The 15,418-nt window shown below is 39.8% G+C and overlaps 1 protein-coding gene across 1 annotated transcript in view; it reads right to left on the bottom strand.

The window, feature by feature from the left end:
* Positions 1-872: 872 nt before the first annotated feature.
* LOC136666302 (Fc receptor-like protein 5) overlaps positions 873-15,418 on the bottom strand; it is a 71,677-nt gene continuing 57,131 nt past the window's right edge. Inside the window, exons 17-20 of the mRNA XM_066644399.1 lie at positions 6,100-6,357; positions 3,657-3,929; positions 1,830-1,987; positions 873-878 (exon numbers count right to left, since the gene is read on the bottom strand). Of these exons, the coding sequence (XP_066500496.1) occupies positions 873-878; positions 1,830-1,987; positions 3,657-3,929; positions 6,100-6,357 (695 nt within the window). The remainder of the gene's footprint in view (positions 879-1,829; positions 1,988-3,656; positions 3,930-6,099; positions 6,358-15,418) is intronic.

Here is a 15,418-nt window from a genome sequence, read left to right as displayed (position 1 = left end):
ACAGAACCAAGTGTACAGTAAAAAAAAGAGAGAAAGTTTATTTATATATATAATATATATCTTATAATAAGAATTTATATTTTCTTCAAAAGACGTTTCTGACAGTCAACGCAAATAAACCATGAGGGACTTAGTGGAGCTTTACTGGTTTATGGCGCTGTATTTGACAATCTCCACATATTATTAATAATAACATATTATTATTATTATTTGTTATATTCACATTTTTAAAATGAATAAATGTACTCATACATTCCTAACAGAAACACACTACTGGAGTCTTTTTTTCTGTATTTGTTTCTTAAATTATTAAATGCTACTGTTCCAGATTGCGGGCGGAACGGTGGTGCAGCAGGTAGAGTCACACAGCTCCAGGGACATAGAGGTTGTGGGTTTGATTCCTGCTCCGGGTGACTGTCGGTGAGGAGTTGTGAGAGGTGTGTTCTCCCTGTATCTGCGTTGGTTTCCTCCGGGTGCTCCGGTTTCCTCCCACGGTCCAAAAACACACATTGATATGTGGACTGCTGACTTAAAAGTGGTGTGAGTGAATGTGCGAGTGTGTGTGTGTTGCCCTGTGAAGGACTGGCGGCCCCTCCAGGGTGTATTCCTGCCTTGCGCCCAATGATTCCAGGTTGGCTCTGGACCCCCGTGACCCTGAACTGGACAAGCGATTACATATTATGAATGAATGAATGAATGTTCCAGTTTGTGGACGAGATGTATATTTGTGTATTTTTTGTTCATAAAGCAGCTGGTTTGAGATTAGAATGTGATGAGATTGTGCTGTGAAAGTGTCAGTCAAGTTCTTAAAGAAAGGGAGAGTACAACAATGAAATATTTAAATAATAAAAAACAAATCTTCTTAAAATGTTCTAGACCTGAGAAACCACAACAGCTTTCCCCATAAAGGTGTCACGCTCACCTGATACACTCAGTGTAACACAGTCACTGGTATGTGTGTGTGTGTAGTTGGTGCTTCTTTACAGGTATAAAAATTGATTTAATATTCCTTCTTCTGAGAATTGGGGAGACCACCTTTATTTTTATACATAATTCTAGTGATATCCAACAGTTTCACACGTCAGAGTGACTCTCCCAGAGATGCTCAGGTTATAGCTCAGACACAAACATCACTCACCAACCATCAGTTCCAGCTCTGGTTCTAGAGCAGCATCAGGTGAGAGCCACTCTGAGGAAAGTCAGTGTGTTGACTGTAAGTGTTGATGACCTTACAGAGGGGTTTACTATTAACTTCAAGCTCTAGCTACAAAAAGCTGGATTTCCTGAAGTGTCTCAAATCTTCCGCCATCATCTCAGTACCAAAGAAATCAGCCTTAACATAGTTGAATGACTATCGTCCAGTGGCTCTGTGATTATGAAATGCTTTAAGAGGTGCTGGCTTTCACACATCAGAACTGTCACTGCACCTGACTTTGATAAACATCAGTTCACCTATAGATCAAATCACTCCATAGAGGAGGCCATCACAACTACATAGATCACCACTACACTCCACAGCGCACTGACAAATCTGGAGGAATCTGACAGTTATGTGGGACTCAGTTCTGAATTGAACACAATCATCCCCAGTAAACTGGGCAGGAAACAAGTTGTTGGCCACAACAAGTCAGAATTGTCAACCACAGGTCCTCCACCATCATCCTAAACTCAGGAACTCCACTGGGCTGTGTGCTAAGCCCTATGCTTTTCACACTTTTCACAGGTGACTACACCCTGATTCACAACTCCTACACAGTGGTGGAAACCCTGAAGTTCCTCTGAGTCTACACAGGTCTGAACACCTGACATAGTCCTCTAACACCTCTCACCTGGTTAAGAACGCCCAGCAAAGACTCTTCTTCCTCAGGAAGCTGAAAAAGGCCCAACTGCATCAGGAGCTGTTGGTGAATGTCTAGAAGCACCAAAGACAGCATCCTGACCCAGTGCACCATGGTATGGTATGTGAGCTGCACCATAAAGATCTGCACTGTGTGGTGAAAGCAGATCAGTGCATAACTGGAACAGAGCTTTCAGACTTTGACATGTGTATGTTAGCCAACCGAAGAAGAAAGCTAGCAGCAGCAACAAACACACCACACACACTCCGCTCACACACTGTTCCAACCACTACCTTCAGGTAAACAGTTTACAGACAATAAGATCTTACACAAACAGACTGAAGAACAGCTTCTTTCCTAGAACTGTGACCTCCATCACCCCTCTCCCTCTACCAATCCAGATAAACAGAATCAGCACACTTGGTACTCACAAGTATTTTATATTTATAACTATTTATGTACAGTATGTATTATACTTTTATAATTCTATTTGTCAAGGATGGCATTATGGCGCAGCAGGTAGTGTTGCAGTCAAACAGCTCCAGGGACCTGGAGGTTGTGGGTTCGATACCCGCTCCGGGTGACTGTCTGTGAGGAGTTGGTGTGTTCTCCCTGTGTCCGTGTGGGTTTCCTCCGGGTGCTCCGGTTTCCTCCCACAGTCCAAAAACACACGTTGGTAGGTGGATTGGCGACTCAAAAAGTGTCTGTAGGTGTGAGTGTTAGAGTGAATGTATGTGTGTGTCTGTGTTGCCCTGTGAAGGACTGGCGCCCCCTCCAGGGTGTATTCCCGCCTTGCACCCAATGATTCCAGGTAGGCTCTGGACCCACCGCGACCCTGAACTGGATAAGGGTTACAGATAATGAATGAATGAATTCTATTTCTCCATTTCTGTATCTATTTTATTTTGTTGATGTTGTTAATGCTACTACGTCTACTGGAGAGATGCCATGCAAAATGTCATTGTATCTGTTTAAATTACAATAAAGGTTATATTCCTATTCCTATCCAGTGAAAACACTCTCAGGTGTCTGGACCCTCACTGTAGACGAGGGGTCTCCAGTCTTATCCATAAAGGGCTGGTGCTGCTGCAGGTTTTCATTCCAACATCACACTGTAACTAACCCACTGTTCAAAGACTGAGACGAGTTAAACAAGTATCTGCCGTGCTTCTGCTTCATTGGAATGAAAACCTGCAGCCGCACCGGCCCTTTGTGGATAAGATCAGTGGCTCCTGCTGTTCAGGTGATGGTTCTGAAATGTGTATCATCACTAAACTCATATCTCCATTTTTGATGTTTGTCAGATTTTGACTGAAACTGGAAATAACACCTGTGCTTTTTTCTGTGACAGATTTTTTGACAAACCAAAGATATTCAAACTGTAGGTCAACTTATAAATATAAATATAATTTTGTATTCATTCTCCTGAAAAACTACTGCTTTAGAGTTTCCTTCTGAGAGCAATAATATTTTTCAGTCAGGGGGAAGTCTCTCTCTCTCTCTCTCTCTCTCTCTGAAACTGAAGGAGTAAATGAACAACTATAAGACACTGTTGTAAAGGCAGTGTTGTTGATGAACGACTGGAGACAGAGAGATCTACAGAGAACTCACACACATTTTAAAGCACAGTCACTTATTACTTCTTATATTTGCTGAATTTAACAACACAACACTGTGGCCTGAGCAATGAGGCGACACAAATGTTATATTTAAGTCTGTTTCCTGTAGATGATGCGTTAATGTTCATTCAAAACTGAATGTAATTTATCTTTTATTCAAAATGAAGAATAATAATAAAACTCAAACCCACAGACTCACCAGACACAGTCAGTGTAACAGCATCACTGATCTCTGACTTCTGAGAGTCACTTTTCCTCTCCCCTCTGCAGGTGTATTTACCACTGTTAGACTCTGTAACAGAGCGGACTGTAATCTCCTGTGATTCACTGGATATGTACAAACTGTCATCTTTAAACCAGATGTACTTCCACTCAGTGTCTCTTCCTGACTCTACGACACACCTCTGAGTGACAGTCTCTCCTCTAAACACTTGTTTATCAGGCGCTATGTACAACACAGGTTTAGGACTCTCTGTAGAAAAAGAAAAATCACAATTCATAACACAGTTATTAAAATAGTATCTTATGAATTTACCTCATTATATTATTAATAACAATGAATCAGAACAGAATTATTCACCAGTGAGTCTTTAAAGTGTTTCAAAAGAGAGCCTTAATATAATATGTTTCTCTTTTAATCTTTTAAGTGTCCTTTCAGGATCATTCTGTCTCAAAATGGTTCTAGTGACGAACAATTCCAGATAATAACTGTTCACTGAAATAAAACATTTACTTTGGAAATTGTTTAAAATTAAATAATGTCACTTATTTTATAAAAATGTTTCTTCTAAGAACCAACCAGTGAAAGAAGTTTGAGGAACTAAAGTGGCATCACGCAAAGAACCCTATTATTCATTTATTTATTTTCTGTAACGGCTTGTTCAGTTCAGGGCTGTTGTGGGTCAGGAGCCCGGGAATCACTGGGAACAAGACAGAACACACCCTGTGGACGGGGCACCCATACTTCACACTGCTTCACACACTCACATATTCACTCACACACACACATATTCATTCACACACTCACATATTCATTCACACACTCACATATTCATTCACACACTCACATATTCACTCACACACTCATATATTCACTCACACACTCACATATTCATTCACACACTCACATATTCACTCACACACTCACATATTCACTCACACACTCATATATTCACACACATATTCACTCACACACTCACATATTCACTCACACACTCATATATTCACTCACATACTCACATATCCACTCACACACTCACATATTCACTCACACACTCACATATTCACTCACACACTCACATATCCACTCACACACTCACATATCCACTCACACACTCACATATCCACTCACACACTCACATATTCACTCACACACTCACATATCCACTCACACACTCACATATTCCCTCACACACTCACATATCCACTCACACACTCACATATTCCCTCACACACTCACATATTCCCTCACACACTCACATATCCACTCACACACTCACACACACACTCACATATTCACTCACACACTCATATATTCACTCACATACTCACATATCCACTCACACACTCACATATTCACTCACACACTCACATATTCCCTCACACACTCACATATTCCCTCACACACTCACATATTCACTCACACACTCACATATCCACTCACACACTCACATATTCACTCACACACTCACATATCCACTCACACACTCACATATTCCCTCACACACTCACATATCCACTCACACACTCACATATTCCCTCACACACTCACATATTCCCTCACACACTCACATATCCACTCACATATCCACTCACACACTCACATATTCACTCACACACTCAAATATTCCCTCACACACTCACATATCCACTCACATATCCACTCACACACTCACATATTCACTCACACACTCACATATCCACTCACACACTCACATATCCACTCACACACTCACATATTCACTCACACACTCACATATTCCCTCACACACTCACATATCCACTCACACACTCACACACACACTCACATATTCACTAACACACCCAAAGCTATGGACAATGCAGAGAAAGTCCACCTATGAACATATTTTTGGACTATGGGAGGAAACTGGAGCACCCAGAGGAAACCCATGCAGACACTGGGAGAACACAGAGCCCTTTATATGTAAGACTTAAACAGTAGTTTGTTATTCACTTTTCACCTTATTTTGTAAAAAAAAATGCATTGTTTACGACAGGAGGCAGAGACGTTTACACATTACAGTCAAATGAATAAAACCAGAGCTGCATTCAGTTCTTACGTCAAGATGAAACCTGATATTTCTTCCTTGTTTATAAACATCTCTAGTTTTATTAAAAGCACAGTTCATCGTGTCATATCAGTTACCAGACCATTTTCTTTCCTGTATGGTGTGTCTCTGCCTTTTTCTAAAAATATTCTAATATTAATTTCACAGACATTTACCACTGTACACCCCTCGACATAAACTCACAGATAAATATGTGACGCTGTGGAAGGAAGATGTGTTATGAATTCTGAATAATGTTGACTATTTGTGTGTGTAGTGATGTAAATATAAATCATTACATGTTCAGTCCTAATAGCAATAAATATCATCACTTAGTGAAAGTCTCTTACTCACCAGTGACAGTTAAAGAGAATGCATCACTGAACTGTGTGTAGTAGACTGGGAGTCCTCTGCCAGCTTTGCACTTGTACAGACCTCCATCAAAGACACTAACTGAGCTGATGGTGTAGGAGCTGGTTGTGATATGAGGGATCTGTGAGCCTTTGAACCAGATGAACGTCCATCCATCAGACTGACCCAGTGTACAGTACAGAGTCACTGTGTTTCCTGTCAGTGCAACTCCTTTAGGGTTTGAAGTGATTTTAGGTTTTTCTGTTGATAAAGAACAAAGTTCAGTTAGTGGAAGTAATTTGTTATTTGGAAACCTCTCTTTTATTTTGGTTTAAATGTTAAGAGTAAAACCATTCTTTTGCTGTGAGCTATGGGTCTGAAAGGATGTGTAAATGTCAGGAATCAATCCACCCCAGAGTCCAGACCTCGACATCACTGAATGTACTTGGGTGATTTGAATCTTTGAGAAGCAGAGTATTCAAACAACATATAAAACTGAACTTTGGACGTTTGGAGGCTCCAGAACCTCTTAAAGACTGAAACTACAAGAATTGAATTGAACACAAACATAAGCGAATGTAGACTGTGTTCTCTGTATGAAATTGTGAGCTCATTTTCTTCTCAGTTGCAGCTACAACAATTAAAACAAACCCTCCTCTCCTTTATGCACCAGCTCCACTACAGAAGACCCTGAATGTTGTTTATTTTCCACTTTGAGGCTGTGGATAAACTCAGACTAAGCTTTACTTCAGTGGATCAGTGCACTTCTTGCTCATGAAGCAGCTGTAATGAGACGAGCTGCAGTGCTGTGAAACAGAGTTAAAAATTAAATATTAAATAATAATAATAAACCCTTCTAAAAATGTGCTGAATAAACCTCCACAACTGTCTCCATCAGATAAACACTTAAAGCTTTCATCTACATTCTTCTGCTGTGAGCTATGGGTCTGAAAATATGTGGGCACAAGGCAGGAGTACACCCTTGTGCCCACATATTTTCAGACCCATAGCTCACAGCAGAAGAATGTAGATGAAAGCTTTAAGTGTTTATCTGATGGAGACAGTTGTGGAGGTTTATTCAGCACATTTTTAGAAGGGTTTATTATTATTGGAGGGTGCGCAGGTCCTTCAGAGGGCAACACACTCACACATTCACGAGACACGTTTTGAGTCGCCAATCCACCTACCAACGTGTGTTTTTGGACTTTGGGAGGAACCCGGAGCACCCGGAGGAAACCCACGTAGACACAGGGAAAACAAACCAAACTCCTCACAGACAGTCACCCGGAGTGGGATTCAAACCCACAACCTCCAGGTCCCTGGAGCTGTGTGACTGTGACAATACCTGCTGTGCCACCATGTCTCCCCTGCAAAAAAGTTTTTAATTCTAAAATGAAGATATTCCCACTTATAAAGTTCTATAAATAGTTAAAAAAAAACAGGGATTAAATCAAAACATAAAAAAATCTTCCGACCAAATCTTTTCTTGCAGATTCCTGAAGGTTTTGAGGTAAAAATTGTGGAGGCAGTTGTTCACGCCCTGAGCCCTTACCCACGGAGCCCCTAAGGTGATATGGTGGGTTTATTTAACAAGTATATATAATATATTGAGGCCACAAAATGACTGCGCACCCTGACAAAACTTGCACAAACCTATACCTTGTCTTCCACCATTTTTCCTGTTTGATTCTCCTCCATATCTCTCTCCTGGAGGAAGTTCTCTAATTCACTCTGCTTTTCCATGTCGTCCATGAACCTCAGGGCAGTGTGCATTAACGTTAACCAACTGCAATCCGGCGTTAGACTTAAACTCAAAGGTTACTTGTGTGGTTGTGCAGCTGCTATTCCAATCAAACTTGTGTGTTGTAGATGCAGGTCCTTTAGGCCAAGCTTCAATATATTATTTCATGGCCTCAAAATATTATATAGTGGCCACGACTTGCTAAATAAACCCACCATGTCGCCTTAGGGGCTCCGTACTCACCTCCTGCTGAACAAGTCAAATTATGATGTTTCTGCACCATGTCACATGTAGCTTTTCTGCTCTTCTCCAAAGCAGCCATCAAGTTGTAAAAAGGCTTTAACCCACCGTTATTTAAATACTCCAGCACCAATAGTGTTTAAGGGAAGAATATGCTTTTGAACAACTTTTCTACTGTTTGCCTTTGTGTGATTTTATCGCTGTTTTTAATCAATGAAATAAAAATGATCAACTGTTTACAGACATTTTAGTAAATGTGTTTTATTTAATCTTACTATAAAACCAGCCAAAAACAATGTCACAAAACACTGCCAACAGCCACAGCATCAAATAACTCCTTCAATTAATTTCTTGTTATAATTTCAAAACATTTATTCCCTTTGTTTGGCAGTAGAACCATGAGCCTGAAGCTTTGCTAAACCTCAGACTGGATTCAGGGCTGTTTCTATGGGTGCAGTGACTATGACTCCAGGATGAGGAGAGAGAGGCTGTGACGTCTCTGGAGGGCTTTGAGGTGGTGGTGGGAAGGAGAACTCTGAACAAGCTCCTTCTGGATAAACACCTCACACCCCCTCCGTGATCTACTGGTCAGAGAGAGGACCACCTTCAGCAACAGCTCCACTGTAGTAATGAATGGTACAGAAGAACATTTCTTCCTACAGAGATCACACTCTCCTCTCCACTGTGTGGATATTTTCGTCTACTTTGCTTTGTCAGGCAGGTCCTATTTTAGTCATTTCTTGATTGAGAACAGGCGTGGCAGTACTCAGGCCTGAGTGTAGGTAGAGAAATTGAACTCAGGTGTGATAAACCACAGTTAAGTTATGTTTTAATTGAGGGGGCAACCACTTTTTCCACACAGGGCCAAGTAGGCTTTGATTTTTTTTTCTTCCTTAATAATAAAACCCTTCATTCAAAAACTGCATTTTGTGTTTACTTGTGTTGTCTTTGACTAATAATTAAAACATTTAAGAGTGACAGACATGCAAAAAAAAAAGAAATCAGGGGGCAAACACATTTTCACACCACTGTACATGACCTCAGCATATACTTCTCACTCTGTATTATACAGTGATCTATCCACATCTGTCACACTGTAACATTATCTGGACTGGCACTTTCTAAAGTAATCTCACAGGTCACACATTCTACAACAGGGATGTGTCAGAATGATCTCCTCTTCTTGTTACACTTCTTCTCGCCCTCTGTTTTTAATTTTATTCTAGATTCTAAATATATCTGACATTGACCTCATTCAAATCCATCAATTTTTTTTCTTATTCAAGTAAAACCTGCTTCCTGACTGTTTATACCGTGTTATAAAGTCAGTCTGAGTAGCGTATACACACTTGCTGATGGTTTAGTATTAGAATGTCCATATAACTTGTCCAGATCTTAGGCCACACTCCCTCAACACTTTACTGCAGCACTGAGTCAATATTTAACTTCTCAAAAATTCATGAAAGAAAAACCTTCTAAATCTAACACAGTCCAGACGTCTGTGTCCTCATATGGCCTTTACAATGTGAAGAATAATCTGTGTAATAGACTGTGAACATGAATGATAATGAGACAGTAATGAGAGTTGAGTAGATGCCTGTAACGATTTACCATCAGTTTGTCCACAGTGGAAGAGCACAGCCAGCACTGCAGCAGAGAGAGAAACAGAGGACATGACGTATTAGTGTGAAACATCAGCGGGTAACACACACAGAATGAAGAAATCTGAAAGAGCTGGAGCTCTGCCAAATAACATATAAATGAATAAAAGATAAAATAAATACATGATAAGATTCTGAAAATCAGCAGCTCAAATCACTGGCCTGATTTTAGTTCAAAAGCAAGTCAACGAAAAAATCATCTCTGACCATAAACTAGAGGAAAACCAATAATAAATGCAGTAAAAGTGGTAAATGAGGCAGCGGTAGAATAAGTTTCATGTTCTGTTTCCCTTTAAATGTCAATGAAATGTTATAAATAATTACTGCTTATTATTTTGTATGTCATCCAATTCATTACACCATGGGGTGCTCATTCAGTCAAGCTTTTTTATACCTGTTTGCCCAGGAGATTTTTTTTGTTACCTGTAAGCTTTGGAGCAGGTAAAACAAAATTGCAATAAGGTTATTCCAAGGCTAGGCTTCCCAAGGGGACAAAATGTTCAGCTGATGTTTTATTAAAGAAGAGGCTGCTGTGCTGCTTCTGTGGGTACTACTCAGGACTTATTTTTAAGATAATGTTCTGAACCTCTTGCTCTCTCTCTCTCTCTCTCCCTCTCACACACACACACACACACACATTAATCTTGCAATGCACACCTAAATTTCACGTTCCAATTTAACAAAGACAGGATATTCCAGCAGCAGCAAAGGCAAAGTTGTGCAAAATGTTCTTCCCATTAGTAGTTCAGATGGAGCTGTGCCTGTTGGTGTAGATGTGATGGCTCTGTAGCATAATAAACGTGTAGTTGGTCATTCAGTCGACTGCACACACTGAGAGAGAGTGGGCTTGACCCTGTGATGGAAATTTGTTTATAGAAATGATTCATTATCAATAGAGATATTTTTAATCAGCAATGACCACACATGCTTGTGTAAACTGAAATTGTTTTATTCCTAATTCTCTGTGTGAGAGAGCAGACTTATGTGTGTGTGTGTGTTTCAAATAACAGCATATCGACACCTTCCGTTCAGTCAGCTCCCTTTGTCTCCAGACCACACAGAGGAGATAACTGAGACCAAAGGGGTAGAGGGGGATGCACAGGGCACGTCTGGAAAGGTGTTAGAAATACTGCAGAGAGTGGAAAACAAATGGTGGGAGACTTGGAGTCATGGGGGAGTCATGGGAACAGGATACATTGAAAGGTGATTGAAATGTAAAATAGCGAACAGATGGTGAACTTCAAAGAGTTTTCCAGGTATAAAAGACGCAAATCAAGAAATGGTCAGTAAAGAGGTGAAAACAGTGTTGCGTGCAGCACCCTCTCTCAAGTTAATAAATTGCTCTTTTATTTGATGCTGACTCAGAGACTCAGCTTTCTTTTTTCTGTCATAATTTTCCACCACAACCCTCAAAATCAAACTCAAATGCAATTGTTTGAATACATCACTCTTCAAATTCATTTCCTAATGATACAACACTCTTGAGAAAACCTCTCACTGTGGTGTTACCCTTTTTAGATTGTGGTGTTAGATTTTTCGTGTTGATTTCATAAGTTCCGTTTTGCTTCACCAACCAAACTTATCTTCACTATTATTTGTCTGTCCTGAATTTGTCTCTATATTGTCCCTCTTGTGCATTGAACTGAAGTTCCTTCTCCAGGTTCTGAATTCACTGGTGATTTGTGCTCTTTCTTGGCTGATGCTACAATAAAAAAGTTTAAAACACAAACTTCTTGAATAAAATACAAACCAGATTCCAAAGAAGATGGAACACTAAACAAATTGTGAATAAAAACTGAATGCAATGATGTGGAGATTGCAAATATCAATATTTTATTTGTAATAGAACATAGATGACAGATCAAAAGTTTAATCTGAGTAAATGTAACATTTTAAAGGAAAAATATGTTGATTCAAAAATTCACAGTGTCAACAAATCCCAAAAAAGTTGGGACAAGTAGCAATAAGTGGCTGGAAAAAGGAAATTGAGCATATAACAAACAGCTGGAAGACCAATTATCACTAATTAGGTCAATTGACAACATAATTGGGTATAAAAAGAGCTTCTCAGAGTGTCAATGTCTCTCTGAAGCCAAGATGGTAAGAGGATCACCAATTCCACCATTGTTGCGCAGAAAGATAGTGCAGCAATACCAGAATGGTGTTACCCAGCGTAAAATAGCAAAGGCTTTTAAGTTATCATCATCAACCGTGCATGACATCATCAAGCATTGTCAGTGTACACAATCCACCGTGCCATCCGCTGTTGCCAGCTGAAACTCTACAGTGCAAAGAGGAAGCCATTTCTAAGCAAGCTCCACAAGCTCAGACGTTTGCACTGGGCCAGGGGTCTTTTAAAATGGAGTGTGGCAAAATGGAAGACTGTTCTGTGGTCAGATGAGTCACGATTTGAAGTTCTTTATGGAACACTGGGACACCATGTCATCCGGACCAGAGAGGACAAGGATAACCCAAGTTGTTATCAACGCTCTGTTCAGAAGCCTGCATCACTGATGGTATGGGGTTGCATGAGTGCTTGTGGCATGGGCAGCTCGCATGTCTGGAAAGGCACCATTAATGCAGAGAACTATGTTCAGGTTCTAGAACAACATATGCTCCCATCTAGACGTCATCTCTTTCAGGGAAGACCCTGCATTTTTCAACAAGATAATGCCAGACCACATTCTGCAGCAATCACAACATCATGGCTACGTAGGAGAAGGATCCAGGTACTGAAATGGCCAGCCTGCAGTCCAGATCTTTCACCCATAGAGAACATTTGGTGCATCATAAAGAGGAAGGTGCGACAAAGAAGGCCCAAGACGATTGAACAGTTAGAGGCCTGTCTTAGACATGAATGGGAGAGCATTCCTATTTCTAAACTTGAGAAACTGGTCTCCTCTGTCCCCAGACGTCTGTTGAGTGTTATTCACAATTTGTTTAGTGTCCCAACTTATTTGGAATCCGGTTTGTATTATATACTTTATAAAATTTTTAAGTTGTTAAATATGTTTTCTGCCTTAAAGCCCAATATATATATATACACACACAGAGAGTATTTACTCTGATTTCTCTATGTTCTTTGAATTTGTTCTTGTTTTGTTTGCCAAAACAAAGCAATGTTTTTTGGCTGCTTTTTTTTTATTTTTACTCATTACTTATTTTAACTCACCCTTTCTGTAAATAAGTTTACCCTAAAACAATGAGGTTAATTCCCACTTAAAAGTAGACAGACTTTTTCACAAGGAGTTGCTGCTTTAAATATAGCGTAATTTAAAGTGAAACAGAAATATGTTGCTTGTTTAAAAAGATACTGTCTTCACTTGAGCCAAATTCTCCCATCTCTTCTGGATCCTGAATCCCTGGATATGATATTCACTTGACTCTAAATTCACAGAAAATGTGGTACCTAATGAATAGCTTCATATAGCAGCACTCACTCTAATGACAATATGAACAGAAATTTTACTACTCACAGAGCATCACATAGAGACCACTGAACTGCATACTGCTCCAGATGCATGAGATACGCACTGTGTTCAACACCACTTCCTCTGCTCTTAAGCACACACGCACAGAGAGAGAGAGAGAGAGAGAGAGAGAAGAAAAAAATCTAAACAGTACTTTTGCATTGATATATTAATTAAATATTATAATTATATAATAAAATATTTAATGAATATTAAAATGCATGAATCTTCATGTGATGAGGTCTGGTCTGGAATCAGTTTAGACACTGCATCGCATAAAATATTGTATTAAATGTGTAACCTGACCTCACCTAATCACCACATTGTTCAGAGCTGGTGAAGAGTGGATGCTGAATATTAGCCACAGGGTTAAGTCTATGTTCACATTACTAGACTGAAGTGACTCAAATCTGACTTTTCTCAGCTTCGAGGAATGTCACAGGCCTGCAGTGGACCTTGGGTAATTCTCTTCTCCAAAGTGTTATCTGCTGCGGACTTATGGGAAGGGTGCACAAAATGTGCACAGGGCTGTGTGTGGACATGTCAAATCCCATCTTTTCAATTCAGATTTGCATATGTTAGATCAGATACATATAAGAGTCATGTATGTAAACAGTAGTGCAGCCCACAGCGGCATGCAGGCTGTTTCTCAAACGGCTCCTCCTTAATGCCTTCTCCTTAGTGCACTGAGTGAGTGATGAATCTAGGGCTGCTGAACCAAACTGACCGTTAGAAAATGAGCAGTGCAGGGGGAATAGCTGATTATAAATGTATTTGTGTTAGACATACTGCACAGTACTTTGGTGTAGACACTGTTATATAAGCACTTACATCCTGCACTACACAGGGCTTAGGGACCCATTTTGGACGGAGCACACACACGTACCAATTTAAGCCATTTAATGGTCAAATTTGTTCACATTGCAGACAGATACAGGTCACACATATTTATGATTGTGAACCAAATCTGATCTGAGCAAGTAAAACTGAATTTATTAAAGAGCTATTAAATTAGCACAAAACATTCATTTTCTGGATTGGTAAATACATCATTTTGTTACATTAAAAATCAAATGAATTATTTATGGATTTTTTTTATAGTATTTATGTTCTTGCAGAAAGTACATTGGGAACTCATCTGGCGAGTGCTGCATCCCCTCCACAGTGGCCATGAGGTGCCCCTGATACACACTTTAGCTGAATATCTTTCATGACTCTGGTGCATCTGAAAATTTTTGCAGTGAACAATTCTTACAAGACAAATTACAGACAGAGCACCTCATGCATATTTTTTGGGCTTCTCCATCTCTGTGTTCTGTTGGGGGGTGGACATGTAATGTATATCCCATTACGCCCTGTACCCCCAGTGAAAAGGAACTTATATTAGTGTTATTTATTGTTTAAAGTTGTTGTTGCTGTTGAGTGTAGTCTTGTATCATGTGCAGATTTTGTTTTAGGTGTGACAGTGGTTTATTTGTCGATCTAAAGGCCTGAATTGCCTTTATCACTAAAGAGACACAGAGAGTGGTAATGCCTCCCTTCTCACATTCACCCCAAATCTGCTGTAGTAAGTTTATTACATATCACATACATTTTCACATATTTCATTTCTTATTTATCACCTGGGGAGGTGTGAGCCCACTGCCTGTGTGAGGTCTCTCTAAACGAGATTAGAAGTTGTTTAAAGCATTTGGAAAGTTAGAGTCATTGATGCGTATGAGATAATTTTTCCTCTTGTATTCTGTGACAGTTTGGATCCTCTGCCTTATTCTCAAGGATCAGTGTTTATAAGATGTTCTTGTGTTTTTAATGCTTAGACAGCCTCAATTTCCAACAGTAAGTTTGTTCTCTGTTGCACAGTCCCACTCTCTCACCAGATCTGAAAGAAGCATCAGAGGTTTTGAACAAAGAAAAATACTTTAGAACTCAGCCAGGGCCTGTGACTGTGTTGTGTGGTAAGTTTCAGTGGCTACTACATCATCTACACACTTGTTGATGAATGACAGATAAAGCACATTTCCCCAGGTCTGTGTGATACTCACATTACCTTCAACATGTTCCAGCTAAAACAGACCTGCAGTGCTGAAACTGCTCTTTCCGGCCACACATTTAATAGTGTTTGTGGAGGTTTTTTTCTCACTTTAAAGGTGGTATTTAAAGAAAGGCCCTGCAGGATGTGATCTGACAGTTGAAGTGGATTTATAATCAAG

The sequence above is a fragment of the Hoplias malabaricus genome, chromosome 14, assembly GCF_029633855.1.
Source record: "Hoplias malabaricus isolate fHopMal1 chromosome 14, fHopMal1.hap1, whole genome shotgun sequence".
Classification (NCBI taxonomy): Eukaryota; Metazoa; Chordata; class Actinopteri; order Characiformes; family Erythrinidae; genus Hoplias; species Hoplias malabaricus.
The sequence above is the reverse complement of the archived record's forward strand: the minus strand, read 5'-3'. Positions and strand labels throughout refer to the sequence as shown.